Consider the following 18357-nt stretch of genomic DNA (forward strand, 5'->3'; position numbering starts at 1 on the left):
CGCCTGCTGGTCAGAACGGTTAAAACACCTTTTACAAACCAAATAAAATGCAAATGTTTTATTAAAAGTGTCAACTATTAAATGCAGTTGACACAGATCATATAATATTATCAAATATGAAGTGACAGTATAATTAGCACTATGTGTTATTGTAAAGCTCGTTTTGTTTGTTTAAAAGGAAAGCTAGGTTAGTCAGGCCAATAAGACTAACCACAACTATTCCTTTTTATTATGACAAATTTGTCATTAAATGTCTACAAACCATTGAAATAATTATGACCACGAATCCCTTGTTCGAAACAAATGATTCGCAAAGGTTTCGAAGCTTCACGAAGCAGTTTCAAAAGCGTCCATGACTACTAAAAATAGTAGGCCTAATACACGCTATCCTCTTACAAAAAGGTAAGGATTCAAATCTTTCTGTTTGAATTTTACATTTAATAAATTAACTGTGGTCAATAACTATTTTGGCGTCAACTAGTTATCATGGTAAAGTTTTTGTTAGGAAAGGGAATCATGGGATAGGCCAACTTTGGTATCTGTGAACCCAAGCCAGGCTTTTTATCATAAAAAAGAGAACAGAAAAAAGGTAAATACATTTATTTATTTTTATTTCATTCATACATATAAATATTGGCCTATGCAAATTGTTCCATCATGCAAATTCAGGTAACTGAATGTGTAGCAGTACTAGAAGAAAGAATACCATGGTGTTATCATGGTAAATTTGTTTGACAAATTCTACAAAAAAGCTACAAAATCAGTTTGTGGTGAACGTGTTTAGTATGACATTTTCTATTAGATACTTTGATCATTAAACTTTAATTATATGAAAGCATTTCCTGGTAAATAAAGGTGGTTTTATGTAAATATCTCTTTTAGCACACATTACTAACTACAGTGTAGTTCCAAGGCAATATAAAATGGCTGTTACACATGTATTTTTACATTTTAAATGGCATTTACATATATAACATCTCAAATTATAAAATCAGAAACAAACGTCTAATGTAAACAAAGAAAACGTAACGAATAAAGACTATTAATTTATAAAACTATATGTTAATGTTAAAAACAAATATTGTAGTACATTTTCTTCATTTTTATTCTTCTTCTGAGGTACAAAAGAATTCTAGTCATCACGAAACTTAAAAGACGTGACAGCTTGTGCACAATTTGCATCTGTTGTACATATGAGGTATTTTATGCTTTCATGGCAGGAATGAGGAACAATTTATTCTATCTGAATGTTTACATTAACTGTAGCAAGGTAAACAATTATTACCTGCAAAGTCTCCTCATATTTTGATCTCATTAGATTGTTTCATTATAAGAAGTTAAAAGTGAAATTTATGAAAATATAATTTAAAAAAATACTAAAAATATGTTCTACAGACAAGTCCATATGATATTTGAGGTATCCTTTCAAAGATGAAGGCAGCGTCTCAACTGAGTGTCATTCAAGTTACAGTGAATCCAGGTTTGATGTGTCACATCATAATCTTTAGTGGCTAAAGTTGCTGTTTGGCAGAGTGAAACCTCCATTGGTACCTCTCTGTTTCTCTCTGTGAATGGCCTGTACAAGGCCAAATACCACAGTGGCCAGGGTGGTCCTCCCACTGCGTCCATTCTTTCCTCTGTCTGCAATACCGTTGCTTGCCATCTGACGCCTTTTGGTGCTGATGAAGTATGTTCGGACACGTCCCTTTCTCTCACTGACGCCCTTGATGTATATCTCACCACGCAACTCTAGCACGAAGCCCCAGTCTGCTAGAATATTCCGTGTGCCCTCGGGGACCTGAATCCTTCCACTGACTCCAGTACTGTCCATCCGACTTGCCAAATTCACTGTCATGCCCCAGATATCATACTGGGGTTTGGTGGCACCGATGACCCCAGCAACAACAGGGCCATGGGCAATTCCTAGGGGGGTATATTGAAGTTACGCATATATACTCATTGTTATTGTGATAAATTATAGGTAACTGTATAGACTTCATATTCAGAGTAGATGGCATATTTAAAGGGACCAATTATTTTTTTTACAAGATAAGCATTGAGGCAATAGTGGCCTAATGTTAAGAGAGTCAGACTGTTAACCCGAAGGTTGTGGGTTCAATTCTCAATACTGGCAGGAAATGACTGAGATGCCCTTGAGGAAGACACTTAACCCCACAGCAAAAATGTCTGCCCACTGCTCCGGGTGTGTGTGTCCACGGTTTGCAGTGTACTTACTCACTACTCCTAATGTGTGGGCACTAACTTTAATGGGTTAAATGCAGAGGATAAAGTATGGGTTACCATTCTTGGACTTCACATGTCACTTTCACTTTTACAGTGACCAGGGTCTGTCAAGATCCAAAAAGGGCAAGCCTTCTGAAGCCATTCAATGCTAATTATTGTAATTAATTACAAAATTTAGCTGAATTATTTCTTAAATGTGACATGAACCAAAACCAAAAGGCTGTGAAAGACAGACGTACAGTCTGTTCAATATGTTATACAACCCATGTTTTTATGGAAATGTATTGTGATTGAGACCCAGGTACACAACAACAGTACACAATATTTACTTCTATCCCTTACAACCTCATTTGCATTAGATTAGATATAGCATCTACTTTGACTGAGGTCTAGTCCACTAGCCATTACCAACGCGCAGCTGGAAATTGTTTGAAGAATGTTTGTTGATCTCGCTCAGAGTCTCTTGCATAGCCAAAGCGAACAGAACCAACTCACTGATATGATGCAAGTCATTTACAGCACAATACTGTCAGGATGAAGCACAGAACAATTATAGTGCATTACAGTTGGAAATTCCAAATGTATATAATTAAGAAGGCTAATCAAATGAATTAGAATGGTTTACCTGTTTATCGGGTGATAAACCAGATGCTGCCATGTAGCAACTGCCAATGGTTTTGATTTTCTCGATGTTCAAAAAATATGACTCCTCTAACAACTTTTCCAGAGAGAAACAAAAACAATGAGGGCTTTGTATAAGACAGATGAGAGAAAAAACATCAGCAAAAAAAGTACAACCTTTCATCAAAGTCCTACCTCATCAAAGTCAGCAATGATCTCATTGAGCAGCCTGAGACACTCAACTCCCTCGTGATTGATCTCCTTCTGCTCATAGTAGTCATTAAAGCCAGCGATGGAGGCAAACATCACCCCCACCTCATCATAGGACTGAGAGTACAGCTCCTGAGAGGACAAAGACAACATGATGCATGGACTTTTATTTGGTCTTTGTAGTTTATTAGCTGTGGGTCATTACCACCATTGCTTTTGCAACATTTTCTGTGAATGTGCAAGACTTCTGATAAATTAGCTGCTATAGGTAAATAATTAGAAGAATGACTGTTTGCATACAAACCAGTGTGTATGATTACGATAATAAGTATTAAAATAATATGCAACCATTTGCAATATCAAGCAGCATAACGGATTGTTTTTGTACAGGTAAAATAAAATAAAACAAAATACTGGTAAAAAACTGCTATGGATGTTATTGATACCTCAAACTGAGTGGGTTGTTGAGGTGTGATATTTCTTATTTAAAGGTGCAGTATGTGATTTCTGAGAATCGTTGTTGAACATTGTTGATATTTGAAATCAATCCAAACAAACACAACCCTCCCTTTATTGCTCCGCCCCCAAAATGTACAAACACACAATGCAGTAGATGTTTCTTTATCATAGCTGAAGCGACGCAAAATAACGATTCATGCGATCACAGGAATGCACAAAACAACTCCATTAAGGCTTTTAAGTCCAAGTGCTTACACAATAAAAAAATATTGATAAAATATCATATGTTTACGTCACATTTCTGAGCAGTTCTATTAATTTTCCATGAAGTGATGTGATCTCTCCTGTCTCGCTATACTCTTCAGTCAGAGCACACACGGATGCATTAATCCGGTCTCAACAAAAGCTATTGGAACCGGGTTTCGGTACCCAACCCTACCGTCTCCTGAATCAGGTAAACTCTGCCTTTATTCATGACCGCTCCTCAAGCCCCAGTTGGCCCCCTTCGAACCAAGGTATTCGGCGGGCCAAAAACCCCTGACTGTTGGCCCCCAAGGAATCCCCGATAAGGCCCGATCAAGCCCGGAAGTGACAGTAGAAATGCAACTTGCCCTGGCACGCACTTTTGGCCCGACAGTGGAAACACAGCTAATGACACTCAAAACTGTCCTGTTACTAGAGCTAATTACAACAACAATATTAGTTCTGTTCACAGTCAGTTTCAATGTTACTCACTATGGAGCAGAATCTGTTTTCAGGCCTTCCCACTTAAGGCATCTCCAGCGCTGAAAAGCTTTTCTAATATTACCGCGGATCCTAAAGCCCTTGCCTGATCATAACCCTTCTTTTTCCAGTGATATTCCTCTGAGCTTTTCTCTTTTGTAATGTCTCTCAGCCATCTCTCTTTCTACAGTCTTTCTTCAAATCTCCCTCTTGCTCACTCTCTCTCCTCCCCCATCATGAGTGGACACTCTCCCTACTGCTAATTGGCTACATGTTTATTGAGGTGCTTGGTCCGATCTACTTTCAACAGCATTTTTCAAAAATCGCTTACTGCACCTTTAAGCTATTACTGTTTTCACCTGGCGGATGATAAGATCACCCTTGCATCATGGGAGCAAATTCTGCACAGGCAAGCACCACTCACATTTTCTTCAAGTTTGCTCAAAATTAATATCATCGCTGATAGTTGCTTATATATGACTCTAATGTACCTGGTCATTTCTGTTCCTCTCTAGGAAGTGACGAGCAACGTGTGCAGGCAGGATGTTGTGCAGTAGACACTCATTGTGTTCTCTCAGGTCTCTCATCTCCTGCACTTCCTGCTGAGCTTGCAAACGCCACAGGAAGTCAAGCCGTGTTGTGGCCTCCCACTGAATCAGAATGAGATGGCACAGAATAAGGAAAGATCCCAGATGTGTATTACAGTTTTCTACATTTTACTATTCCCTGCCAGATAATGAATACATGCTATATAGAGAATATAATGCTTCAGGGCAATGTGTTGTCAAAACGGAATACTGAAACCGGGGTTGCCAACTTTTGAGTTTAGCTTGGAGTGAGAATTATACAAAGTTATACACAAAAACCTTCCAACACAAATTTGTGTATTGTGATTGTATTGTGATTGTGAAACAGAATTTCATTAAGTTTAGTTTCAACGTGTTACAATGTTTACATGGTACAATAACTGGTAGCCTGCTGTTTTTATTAGTGCTTGATACAAATTTCTCAATTTTAATTCATAAGCTTGCGATATGATTTCGATCTTGATTCAATATCGATTCATTTGGATAAATATCAGGTACAGTAGCTACATGTTAATTTTTCTCAAGGAAAAATCTCTCAACCAATGCTGTAAACATACAGGGAGCCCTGTCAACTGGTATTATTATTAATTAGAGGTTGCAGGTCTTCATTGGTTGAATTAAAACCCATACCATGTCAATACGTGTGTTCAACATCATGTGGCGCTATGCAGACCAAATGGCATATGACATCAAAATACCTAGAGACCGACTCGAGAGCACATCTTTCTAATTGCTCTTGCGATTCTTGATGTCATACGCCAAACGGGCTGCACAGCCCGTTAGCTTTTTTAATTTGGCGTGAGATTTACTTCGGCAGCGTGAGAGCGTCAGACAAAGCCTGAAAGCGTGTCTCACACCAAATGCGTGATATTTGGCAACCCTACTGAAACTGAAAAGAAAAAAACCTGAAAGATTCATACCCGTCGTCCATTGTAAAACACAGCTATGATGAACATTGCAATCAACATAATTGAGACTCCCTTTCTTCTGAGGTAGTGGGACCTTGAAAGTATAAAATGCCAATAAAAGTTAGTTTGAAAGTGTTGTTTTTTTAAAGTATTTCTAAATAGTGATTTATGATAGACACTCACCTACTTAACTGTTTCTGCTCTGGTTGATGTACATACAGCATGTGGAAGGACACTTCGATGAAGTAAGTATAGACAGCCACCACTAACAACAGAATAGTCAACTTCAAGAGAGAGCTCATCCTCAGGAACACAGCACAGGTCACTATGGAAACCACCCCACTCAGAATGAAGAACTGTGTATATAAATATAATAGGCATGAAATATAATAACAGGTAGGTGGAGTCTTCACAACAGGACAGTTTATATGGAAGTAAGTCACACCTCTGGATAGGTGCAGGCAGTAAATGGCTTCTGGCTGGTCTGATAGTCCTCTGTTTCACTGGTGTTTATTTCTCTTGTCTCAGTGGAGTTGCACCATATCTGGATAAGCACAACATGAAAAATTATAATGAATGGACCTAAATTGACATTGTAAAGCCCAATTTTTATCCTCCAACAATTAAAACATAAGGTGGAACACTATGAAACAAAATACAAGGTGAGCAGGGTTAAGTGTCTTGCTCAAGGGTTGTGTCTAGATAACCTACTCTCTAAAATATTTCACAAGATTCACATTCGAAATTCATAAACAGTTTATTTTAAATCCCACAGTAATCCTATCTCTAACCCTAACCTTGGTAAGAACTCATCCAAATCTCACGAGAGTTTCACAGAACAATGTTTACCACCTCGAAACAACCTTAGGTCAAGGACCCAATGTTGCTTGAATCAGCCAACCATCAGTTACCAGCCCTGAGCTTTACCCAATATGCCACACCATCCAAAAAAAACTACGTTTTGTTTGGGTATTTCTCTAGAGGCAAATTGATTTACCTCCTAAAATGCCATCATAAATCACAGAATTCATAATGTTTTTGATTTTTTTTAATTGCACTAAAAAAAAATCATGCAAGTCTCACCATGTCAAAGAGGGCCATGCCAAAATTGATGGCTATAGCTGCGACAGTGAGAATGTTCCGCATACTGTTGTTTTCATGGACCCAGCAGCAAAACTGCTGAAGGATGCCTGGAGAATGTTTAAACTCTTCAGCCAGGACCACCACAAGCAATAATAGATATCCCAGCAAGAACAGACAAAACTGTAATGCTGTCCAGTGAAACGACCTGCAGATAAGACAGTGGGGAATGGAGGTGAAATTTAACATGTAAATGTGACAAAAATATAATCTTTTTCAGGTGCTAAACATCAGTTGAGTAGACTCTTTACCTGGGTACAGGGATGAGGGCTTGGACAGCCATGAGGAGAAGAAACATGATGAAGGAGCATACTAAATTGGTCTTAAATATCTCATCCCTCACCTGTGAGAACTGAACCAAAGAGCAAAATATAAACAGTCAGTTTTTTGTTTTTGTTTCAAAAGACACCCTTAGGTTTAGAAAGAAAACAAATCTTTGGGCATTTACACATTTCAGTAACTTCATGTTTTAGGATAAATTGGATTGCTAAATTATTTTCATGATGGTCTTTTCATGATCTAGAGTAGACTATACAAACCAGTGTTATTATTCGAGACCAGCTCATTCAAGTCTGAGTCAAGACAGAGACCAAGTCAAGTCTGAGTCATGTCCTCATGCTCCTGAGTTCATGACAGGACTCAGGCCCTGTGTACACCAGGTATTAAGATGCGTTTTGGGACGATCAGATCAAGTGGATGATGCTAAATACAGGTGTAAACATTTTGAGCTTGTCCACTTTCGACCACTTCCAGAGGTAGTCGAAAACGCATTTGACCGGATTGCTTTCACAGTGTAAACGCTCATGTGGTCAAAAGCGCACACGAACAGCCACAAAAGACCACCTACTCTCCACCTACTGACCTAACACTTAAACATTACGGGAAGTGCGCTAGCCAGATGGGATTTAAACTTTGTCGGCAGAAGACCCAAATTTGGTTGAAGACGAAAAACGTACAAAGCACAATGTTCTCTCTCCATTCCTGATTTCTAACACACTCATTCAGCGTGGTCTCGCGGCTGTCAGAGCAGAAACGAAAGCTGCTGCTCTCCGTATGTTTTTCCGTCGTCTCAGGACGCGCTCATATGTAAATTGCGCAAGCTTATTTTTGTCCATTAGATCGAAAGATCTGAAAAAAACCCATAGATTTACCTGCCCATAGACCCTCCCCTCGAAGAAATCAGGACAGAAGTGGTTGAAAGTGGACAAAAGAGATGTATTAAAATACCAGGTGTAAATGGGTATGTGTCTCCCTCGTCTACTTGTGATCCGATCGACCAAAAGGCATCTTAATATATTAGGTGTAAACATAGCCTCAGTCTCGAGTCCAAGACAATATTTTTATCACATCACATCCTGCCCCTTGTACCTTCTCCTCAATGTGTGTATCCTTAAACACCAATGTGGCTGAAGTAATGTGCTCTTGACGCATGCGCTCACTGCTGCGGAGATCGACTGCATGCTCTATCCGTTTGTTGATCTCCTTGGATGTGGATCTGCTCCCTGAGGATGTAGGAAGTTGTGTGTAAGAGCCACCGGCGAAGGAGGCCAAGATCTGCAAGGTTAAAGTTCACCAGAGAGGTAGACCCATTAAACAAGAATTGAAAATCATCTTCAGTGTTATTATTCTTCTGATAGAGAGCCATACACAGTTAATATCAATGATGTTGCTAAATGGAACCTCTTTGTTCCAGGGACGGGTTTTTGGATGATCAGCTTTAATTTCATCTAGGTCCTCTTCCTTGTGGCAGATAAGGAAAGTGTCAATTTTGTGTTTTCGTAGGAACTCATTGCGTTCATATCCACGCCCGTCCTCTGTTTGGTAGTTCCCATCCAAGCAGTCCAGAGTAGCGCGTGAAATGTGTATGCGTCTGTTGATAAAGTGGACAGTCAGAAGAGAGTGTTTCATACAAAAGCAGATCCTCTTAACACTAAAGTGAAACTGTTCCAACATTAGTAACTAGTCTGTTTAAAGACTGAGGTAATGTAACATTGGAATGTGTTCTATCTACTCCTGTATAAAGTTTTGGTCACTCACCCAGGGATCCCCCCTGCTTCAAGCATGTTGGCAATGCCTACATCCCAGGACCACACATCAAACTGCCATTTTTGTAGGCCAAGAACCCCACAAAGAACAGAGCCAGAGTGGATCCCAATCCGCATATCCATGTCAAAGTTCAGCTGTTTCCTTATAGATCTAAGAATATACAGATATAAATCCTTAATGCCTGTACAAATAAGCTCAGAAGGAGAGTAAACTATTATTAGTTTAAGCCACAAATGTATGTGGAGCCATTGATTCAGCTTTCCAGATTTAGGCAACCAAAATGATGTTTACCTTATCCAGCGCTACAGTTTTTCATTGTATGCACTTCGATCGCCTAAAGCACACTATTTCTAAATCTACAGAAACTCTCTGAACTTATTGGTTGTACAGGGAATAGCACTGTGTTGTACCGTATAGTGCTGATCATAGCTAGTCCCATCTCCACACAGCAGCTGGCATGTGCCCGCTGAGGCTCTGGTACTCCAGACACACAGTAGTAACAGTCCCCTAAGATTTTTATTCTCAAGCAGTCATATTCCTAAAAAGACACACATTGGAAATATCAGCTGAACACGTCTTATAGGAGTTTTAAAATGGACTATGGTGTTCTGTCAGTGATTTTAAATTAAGACACTCGTTAGAAGCTCTAAAATACCAACTTCAGAAAATAAAATAAAATCTGAAAGCATACCTCGGCTAGCCGGTCGAAACGTCCAAAGAGCTCATTGAGTAAGCGCACTAACTCCTGAGCGGACATGTTCATGGATAATAGTGTGAATCCCTTTATATCAGCAAAGAGGATACTGGGAAAGAAAGATAATGACGAGGTAGTGATAAAGATTAAGTAGTGACAGTATTAGTAATACTTTTTAATTCTATTCAATATAAAAGGTTACTATAATAGTTTACTATAATCTACAAATCAGTTTTGAATTTCATCTTTCCATGAGGACCAAACTGCACATTACATTTCCAGTGGATTTGGGGTGTTAAGGACAACACTGACATTGCATTATTTAGGTGATCCAAATGGTTGTTTTTTTTAATCCAAATGATCTCATCTAGAAAATAATATTTCACTAGGAATGGAATGGTCATATTCTATTCATCCTTGCTGTATAACTTATCGCTAAAACATGTCCTGTTAGATACCTGACATCTTTGTATTGATGGATATATATTTTGTGAAATTGCTGTGGATCAAGGTCATCATCCATAGAAGTCATATCAGCAATCATCTCCAAGGCAACAAAGCGGGGTATGATCGACAGCACCAAACGCTCCTGAGGCGGGAACAAAAGCTGACCTCAGATATTCTCACTGAACCAACTTTGACACATACTACTGTAGATGTGTTCTTCCAATCGTCCGTATTAACGCTAATTTGTTAACATCACTGGACAAAGGGCACTGGAATCTCAGCAAAACATACAGACTTCAGTTCCACTTGCCTGTCTCTGGTTTTCCATTTCTAGTTTCATGCGGCCTTCGATGCAGCGGCGTGTCTCAAGAAAGGCTTGTCTCTGGGACCGGTCGGTCAGGTAATGGATGAACAAACCTGCCACATTCATGCATGTGTACAGTAAAGCCTTGGCGAGAATCTAAAGATAAAGAGGCCAATTGAGAACCAGTCTCTTAGAAAGGAAAATTAAATGATTGTACCTGGGATGACTAGAGCTAGATTGATAAATGATTTGTTTGGTTAGACAAGGAACTCATACATCAACATCTACACAGGTCATTGACTCATCCATACATCTACCATCCATCTCTACCTTTCTTAGCAGTCCTACTTCACTGAGGTGACGTATGGTATCTGCAATGAGGTGCAGTATAGAGGTGAGTGTGCCAGCTCCGATTGCCCAGAGCAGTGACAGTGGCAGCAGAGTGTATGTGGCAAACAGGTTGAACAGAACATACCAGGATTGGTCTCTTTCCAATCCGTATGCCAGCCCCCCCAATATCTGAGCAGTCTGTGACAGCCAGCTAGCCATACCAGCGTAATGCAACCATCTTGGGGAATGTGAGCGTTTACAGGTGAGTACCAAAACACACAGGGCAGTTGCGCAGGCCATGAAGAACCCTGTAAACCAGCCTAGCAGTATGTCCGAACTGTCCGGTGCCAGGGCCAGGTAGAGCAAAAGCAGGTGTAGTTTGGCAGCTGCATCAATAATGTTGGTGACAACTAATGAGGTTCTTCTAGTGTGTGATGAATGGCGCTGGTAGAGTTTCTCGAGATCTTTGGATTTGAAGATGTGTCTCAATGTTGGCATATACACCCCATGGATGATGTGGCCCCAGTGCACAAAAAAGTCAGCATCACAGACGTAGTCCGCAGATGCTCTAGTCTGTGTACTAGATGCACTGCCTCGTTCCCCGAAAAAGGATGGATGAACTCTGGCAACCGAGGAACGCCGTTTAGTCATACCCCGTGATGCTTTACTGCGTATCTGTTGGTTGATTTCCTCAATATAGGCATCAGTGACGTGAATCTTTTGGGCTGGCTCCATGCCGAACTGCTGCCTCAGCCCCTGTTGGCTGATGATGTGTTTCACTGCGTTCTGCCACAGCAGTTGTTTGCGCCGTACGCTAGGTGACATTGAAGTGGGTATGCAGGATGGTGGTTGCATATTGTGGATGTCAGTTGTGTCACTAAACGTTACCATGACAATCACAGGCTTATCTTGCCACCATTATCCATGACATAGGGACTCGCTGAATCACCCTTTCAAAGAAAGGAAAAAAGGAAATTCAGCACTTCATATGTATTTTCTCTAAAGCCATAAGCACCTCACTTCTAGAATTTAAATAAAAAGTAGAAACTTCTCTTTAAATTAGACTTCTTGTTGCTTTACTTGTTGCTAACGGCATTAGTTCAATTTATTCTACAGATGTACAAGTTACAACTTTGTTGACACATCAGACTGCTGAACTGTTTAACTGGACCTGTGATGTCACCCTATGCTCTAAAAGAGGCTGCCAGATTTAGCACTGAGCTCCATAAAACTGTTAGCTGCTATAAACAATCCCTTAATGTGTGGCTCTATCTCGCCGTACACAACCCATCCCACACCTGTGATCCCAACTTAAACCAGCTCTTACTCAGAAAGCATAGATCAGTATACAGAATTCAAATGTAAACAGAAGTGGTCAACGAAAGAGATCTTTTATGCAACCATTACCACAGCGTACAGTACAGTGTAAATGTTGTTTCTAAAACTAAATAAAAATGCTGGTAAAAAATTCGAATACAATTTTTTTCTATATAAATAACCATTTATTTTTACACTAATATAGAAACTGACTGGAAAATATTATTGTTTACACATTACGATTGTTTTCAAGTAAAATACATAAATATACAAAACAGATTATTTATAGATAAAAATACATTATTTTTTGATGTATAAATCATTTTGATGTATATTTATACATTAAAATAGAAATATATATTCATCTAACATTTCCAATACTTTACGTATCAATCATAAAAATGTATTTGCTCACCTGTGAGTTAATAAACTTCCCAAAGCTTCTTTGTACATTTTGCTGCTCTTTGAAAAATCCACTTGTTCATCTCCATCGAAGAGTCGTTCCTTTGATTCTCTTCATCCTACATATTGTTGTAATACACAGCATTCTTCTCAAAATGCAGGTAAAGGAAGACACAGGCAAAATACCTACGCAATCTAGATACCAACTTGATGATGAAAAAGCAGAACACGTTTTTATGATTCATTGAGCTGAGAAGTGATCAACAGATTGCCACGCCGAAAGCGAGACGGAAGCTCAAGTTTCCCAAATAGGATTACTTACTCAGCACTCATGCCCTGGCAACTCAAAGCATCCATCACTGACGTCACATGATGCACAGTAGAGAAAACTTTAGATTCTGGGAGATTTGTCAATAGATCTCTCATGAAATGTATGTTATTAGTATAAAAGGCTAAACAATGTAAATGCAAAGAATACATAATAAGTGCACTGTAAAAATGGCAGGCACATACAATTTGGACACTACATTTATATTTAAAATAATAGAGATGAAATACAGGCAGGGCAGGGCATAGAAATATATGTATACTGTTTATAGATGCCTCATTAGCGGGCATTTCAATGGGCCGCTATACGTAAGCCATCCGCCATATTGGAGTGGTCCATGAACATTCAAGAGTGAGTTGACTGAGCGTCAGCAACAGTTAGACGCACAAATGAATAAAATATCTATATGTAATAGACTTCGGCAGATAGTTTTGCTAAACTAACACAACAAGACGAAGACGTCAGCTGACATTACAAAGTTACGACAGTAAAAGTAAAACCATTACAAGTATCATAGTAAAAACAAATAATATTATATACTAGGGCTGTAAAAAGATTAATTGCGATTAATCGCATCCAAAATAAAAGTTTGTGTTTACAAAATAAATGTGTGTGTACTGTGTATAATTATTTTGTATATATAAATACACACACATGCATGTATTTATTTAAGAAATATTTGCATGTATATACTGTATATATTAACATATAATTTATATCATATAATATAAATATAAATATTTGTATATATAAAAAACAAATTTTTCTTAAATATATACATGCAAGTGTGTGTATTTATATATACAAAATAATTATACACAGTACACACACATTTATTATGTAAACACAAACTTTTATTTTGGATGCGATTAATCGCGATTAATCTTTTCACAGCCCTATTATATACATATTAATACATATAAAAACACAAACCAAACACACTCTCACCTGTAAAAGGTTATCCCATTTCTTCGAGAATTTAAATCTTGGCAGTTTCAAAACCAGAAGCTGCACAATGATGTGGCATCATTAATTCTTACTTTGAGTGACGACATGCTGACTGTCGCAAGATGATAAGCGATACGTGTCTAGAGCGGTCGAATGAGGCATCTAGGTATACATATCTGTGGGGCAGAGGAGTAAAAGAAAGTATCTGATTGGCTGAACTGAGCTAAGCAGGTCAGTAGGATCAGTTAATGTTGGCTATAAGCTGGATAAAGTGCTTGCGACAGAATTTACTAATTGTGCACTATGCACAAGACTTCAGATAGTGACCTGATGAGGAGAAAGTCTTTGAGATCACACAAGGTAAAATCAGGAAATACCAAACAATGCGAACTAAAAGCTAATGACTCAACAACCCTTTCTACCCCACAACTGTTGTTGTACCAGGAGACAATAAATGGTATCAATTGGTGATTCACATGATGTACTATTGTACCATTTATATTTTTGTGAACCCATCAGGGCAATCATATATAAATGATTGTCCATAATCACAGTTCTGAAATAAGTGCACATTCTCATAACACATTATACATTTCCGGAAGAAAGCGAGAGTGGTACTTGCCTGCGCTGAACTTGCTGCCAAGATATTAGCAATGTTGCTAGGTTGTGGCTAGAGTGTTCTGGGTGGTTCATCCACTAGATAAAAATGGTCTGATCGCATAGAAAAATAAGTTTAATACTTAGGGTTAGGGATTTCATCAAACACCTGAACCTAAGCATGTAATGCATGCCTTAGCAAGCACCACTAATGACATTTCACATGAGGAAACACCAGACAGAGTAATATGGGTAGACATATTGAAAAAAATTTCCATATGTTCGCCATGGATGTACTGTCATAGTTAATACAATGACCGAGCCACAGCCTATATCTACAAAAAATACTGCATCACATTAATGGAAATGAAAAGTTAAAAAAAGATGAGTGCTTTTCATGCAGCTTAATTATTGGGAGAGGATGAGATTTTACTGTGGACTGTGGTCTATGGACTCTAGAGGGACTTAATCAGCATTAGCAATGGTAGCTTGGCTCTAATGGGATTCCCAGAGCTCACTAATCAGTTAATACACACATGATTCAATCCAGTCCTCCTCAAACAGCAGCCGATCTATCCTGAGCCGTACATGCTGCCAGGCACCCAGCTAAGCCTTCAAAACAGCTATTTCTGTTCCCGGCCAAACTCTATCTGTGCTAAACTTAGTAGTTCCTTTTCTTGTGCACAAGGAGGTCAAACCACAAGCGTTTTGGCCAACTAGTGTAACAGAGGCCAGCTACTAAGAGTTGTGCAGGTAAAACCTCACTCCTTTGACCTCAAGAGTAGCGTTAGCGACTGACGCTAGAGGCTCAGGCTGTGGTTTTTAGCATACTTGTTAGCCTCTCATGCTGGAAACGGCGGTTCAAATTGCGCTCAGAGTGGATCCGGAGAGGTCACACTTGCTAAATGAATTATGCAAAATGTTGGCAAGAAGTGCACCTTATCACTTGAAAAACGCTCCATTTATCAAAGTGGGATCCATTTATGACTTTTTAAGTGATGAGCTATCAAACAACAGTTGATCCATTTTTGCCTGCCATGAATTGTAAACAGAAGACTGTTTCACTAAAACGTGGCAAGCATTATTTAATGGTGGAATGGCCCAGAACATCTTAATGAATATCACCTGAGTGCATGATTCGTTGACACAGTTGACTGGTATACACTATAGACAGAAATATACAGTAGAAAAGGAGATAACATACTAAAGTAGCAGAGAGGTTAAACTGGGTGAGGGTGATTTAAGGTGAAGGAGAGTATTAGCTCTTCTAAAAACAACCGTAAAGAAAGTGGCTCCTGGCCAGTGTAAACACCCATTCATTTAGACTCATTATGTGTCTCAGCAGCATAATGTCATGATGTTAATGTTGCATTTGAATATTGAATTCAATTGGTTTATCTCTATTAGCAGCTCATTTAACTAAATCGTTGAGAGTTTGAAACATCTATATTAATGATATTTATTTAATTTAATCAAATCTAAATTTTTCTAATCTTGATTAAGAAAAATAGACTTAGAATGTACCTGCAAAATTTCGATGGTCGAGCCTTGCCCAGGCATGACATGCTGCCATCATGTGGTTGAATCAGCTTTGCTTCACAATGCATCACTGCTCACATGACTGTCTGGCATCACTTAAATACACACTGGGACATTTGACTGCACATCACATTTTTGACATTATTGATACTGCTTGCAATCGTAATGCAATGGACTGGTCTACGGGACATAAATTAAGCCTTTAAATAAAAGGGTTATTGAGCTGTTTACACTGTCATATACAATAAAAGAGCCTGCACAGTGACAGGGAAAAAAATTAACACAAAAAAACCTGCCTACCTAACACAACACCGAAGGTGGACTTGCGTTTAGTGGGAGAGTGGATGAATTCTTTCTACGCACACTGCAACAGTCACAATATAACATCACAGTCTGCGCGTGTGTTTTAAAAAACATAATTCAACATATAAATAACACTTTTTTTAATAGCCCACTTCAAGTGTTTATTAAAAATAAATTGCTAAAAGCTAAAAATGAAAAAATGTACATGAACAAAAAATGCGTTGCATTTACAATCCTGTGAAAACAGCACCCGTCCTCCCCGTGCCCCTGCCCCTCCCCCATCATGAGTGGACACGCCCCCAACTGCTGATTGGATACATGTTTGTTATGGCGCTTGGTCAGATACACTTATTAACAGCCTTTCTCAGAATTCACTAACTGCACCTTTAAGAAAGTATCTTCATCAGCATGTCTTCATCTGTAACTTCAGTACAATTAAAAGACTTATTAAAAAGGCTTTCCCATTGATTCCAGGAACCTAAAGAGGCATTTCTCAGAAAATTTGGAATTATTTGGTAAGACTTTACAGTAAGATTTCATTTGTTAACATTAGTTAATGTCTTAACCAACATGAACTAACCATGAGCAATACATTTGTTACTGTATTTGTTCATCTTTGTTAAAGGGATAGTTCACTTTGAAATTAATTTTTTATATGTTTTAGCTTACCTCAAGGGCATCCAAGATGTAGGTGTCTTTGTTTCCGCAGTAGTTTCAATTTTGATATTTTTAGGTCAAACCGTTCTTGTCTGTCAGTCATATAATGCAGGTCGATGGTCACTGTCTCAAAGCACAAGCACAGAGTCCAAATTAAAACAATTCCCCATCGTCCAAATTAAACAATTCCCCATCGTAAGTACACATTGATGGCCTAAGACACGAAACGAGCGGTTTGTGTGAGAAAACGAACAGTATTTATATCGTTGTTATCTCTTGAACACAGCACACGTCCAAATGATCTGACGGCGCGGGCGGGTATAGATGTATACACTAGCGACATCTATGTATATATCTATACCCGCCCGCGCCGTCAGATCATTTGGACGTGTGCTGTGTTCAAGAGATAACAACGATATAAATACTGTTCGTTTTCTCACACAAACCGCTCGTTTCGTGTCTTAGGCCATCAATGTGTACTTACGATGGGGAATTGTTTAATTTGGACGATGGGGAATTGTTTTAATTTGGACTCTGTGCTTGTGCTTTGAGACAGTGACCATCGACCTGGATTATATGACCGACAGACAAGAACGGTTTGACCTAAAAATATCAAAATTGAAACTACTGCGGAAACAAAGACACCTACATCTTGGATGCCCTTGAGGTAATTTTATTTCAAAGTGAACTATCCCTTTAATGTTTGTTAAAATACAGCTGGTCATTGTTTGTTCATGTTACTTCACAGTGCATTAACTAATGTAGTTAAATAATATGAACTAATGAAAACTTATTGTAAAGTGTTACCAATTATTCTGTAAGTGTTATTAATTTTAATTCATTATTGTTATTAATAATAAAAAATAAACTGACACTTCAATGCATGATGAATTCATATGGACGTGTTCAGCTATTCATTTTAATTCACATTATTATTGTTATTAATAATAAAAAAGGAATCAGCAACTGATACTTTATGTATGATGAATCAATTTGGTTTGTCTATTAATATTCATGCAGTTACATAATAATAATAAATAATAATAATAATAATAATAATAAGATGATGATGATTATTCTTATTACTATTATTAAAATGCCTAAAGATTAAAAATTAATAATCTGAAAGTGGGGAGTTCCTCTATGCAGCTTTCCTGTAATAGTGCAGCTTTCAGAGGAAGTGTTTGTGTCTGAATCACTACTGTGTGGAACCACCGTCATTACATGAGAGGCAGTGAATTTGAGTCACTTATATTTATTTGGGCTCGTTGACGGATCATGAGAGGAGCCTAATGTTCTACCAGACTATGCAACTGAAAACAAGCGGTGAGGAAATAAAAATATGAGATTCGTTTTTTTTTTTATATATAGTTATGAAAGTGTTAATATGTAAACCGAGCATGTTCAAACAATTGTTTTTAGTAACAACTGTACATATTACACACCCTGTCTAGACAGTTAATTTCTTAAGATGTTCTTCATATTATTTGACTATTATTAAGTCAGTTTATAAACTGAATGAAAAGGAAAACAACGCTGTTAAAACGTGATTA

At 38.3% G+C, this 18357-nt stretch overlaps 2 protein-coding genes across 2 annotated transcripts in view; one reads left to right on the forward strand and one right to left on the reverse strand.

The window, feature by feature from the left end:
* Positions 1-640: 640 nt before the first annotated feature.
* On the reverse strand, positions 641-13868 carry LOC311304878 (adenylate cyclase type 8). The gene is made up of 20 exons (XM_084432222.1): positions 13709-13868; positions 12446-12551; positions 10714-11663; positions 10390-10539; positions 10091-10221; positions 9630-9741; positions 9349-9476; positions 8930-9088; positions 8573-8762; positions 8261-8446; positions 7144-7244; positions 6836-7040; positions 6198-6296; positions 5936-6108; positions 5765-5846; positions 4749-4907; positions 3061-3207; positions 2870-2962; positions 2653-2770; positions 641-1923 (listed from the first exon to the last, which is right to left on the reverse strand). Exons 3-20 carry the CDS (start codon positions 11602-11604, stop codon positions 1505-1507), a joined length of 3543 nt encoding a protein of 1180 aa, XP_084288348.1. The 5' UTR covers positions 11605-11663; positions 12446-12551; positions 13709-13868; the 3' UTR covers positions 641-1504.
* Positions 13869-17992: 4124 nt separating this feature from the next.
* Positions 17993-18357, forward strand: part of efr3bb (EFR3 homolog Bb) — a 36105-nt gene continuing 35740 nt past the window's right edge. Inside the window, exon 1 of the mRNA XM_084433324.1 lies at positions 17993-18130. The gene's annotated coding sequence lies outside the window, so the exon portion shown is untranslated. The remainder of the gene's footprint in view (positions 18131-18357) is intronic.

The sequence above is a fragment of the Rutilus rutilus genome, assembly GCF_951802725.1.
Source record: "Rutilus rutilus genome assembly, chromosome: 15".
In the NCBI taxonomy this organism is placed as follows: domain Eukaryota; kingdom Metazoa; phylum Chordata; class Actinopteri; order Cypriniformes; family Leuciscidae; genus Rutilus; species Rutilus rutilus.

What these genes read in the sequence shown, in the direction of transcription:
- LOC311304878 (XM_084432222.1), bottom strand. Translation starts at nt 11,604, where the DNA reads ATGGTAACGTTTAGTGACACAACTGACATCCACAATATGCAACCACCA. An exon ending in GCATGGCCCTCTTTGACATG is followed by an intron (nt 6,297 to 6,835) that starts GTGAGACTTGCA and finishes GTGCTTATCCAG; the next exon opens with ATATGGTGCAACTCCACTGA. An exon ending in TCATTGCTGACTTTGATGAG is followed by an intron (nt 2,963 to 3,060) that starts GTAGGACTTTGA and finishes TCTCTGGAAAAG; the next exon opens with TTGTTAGAGGAGTCATATTT.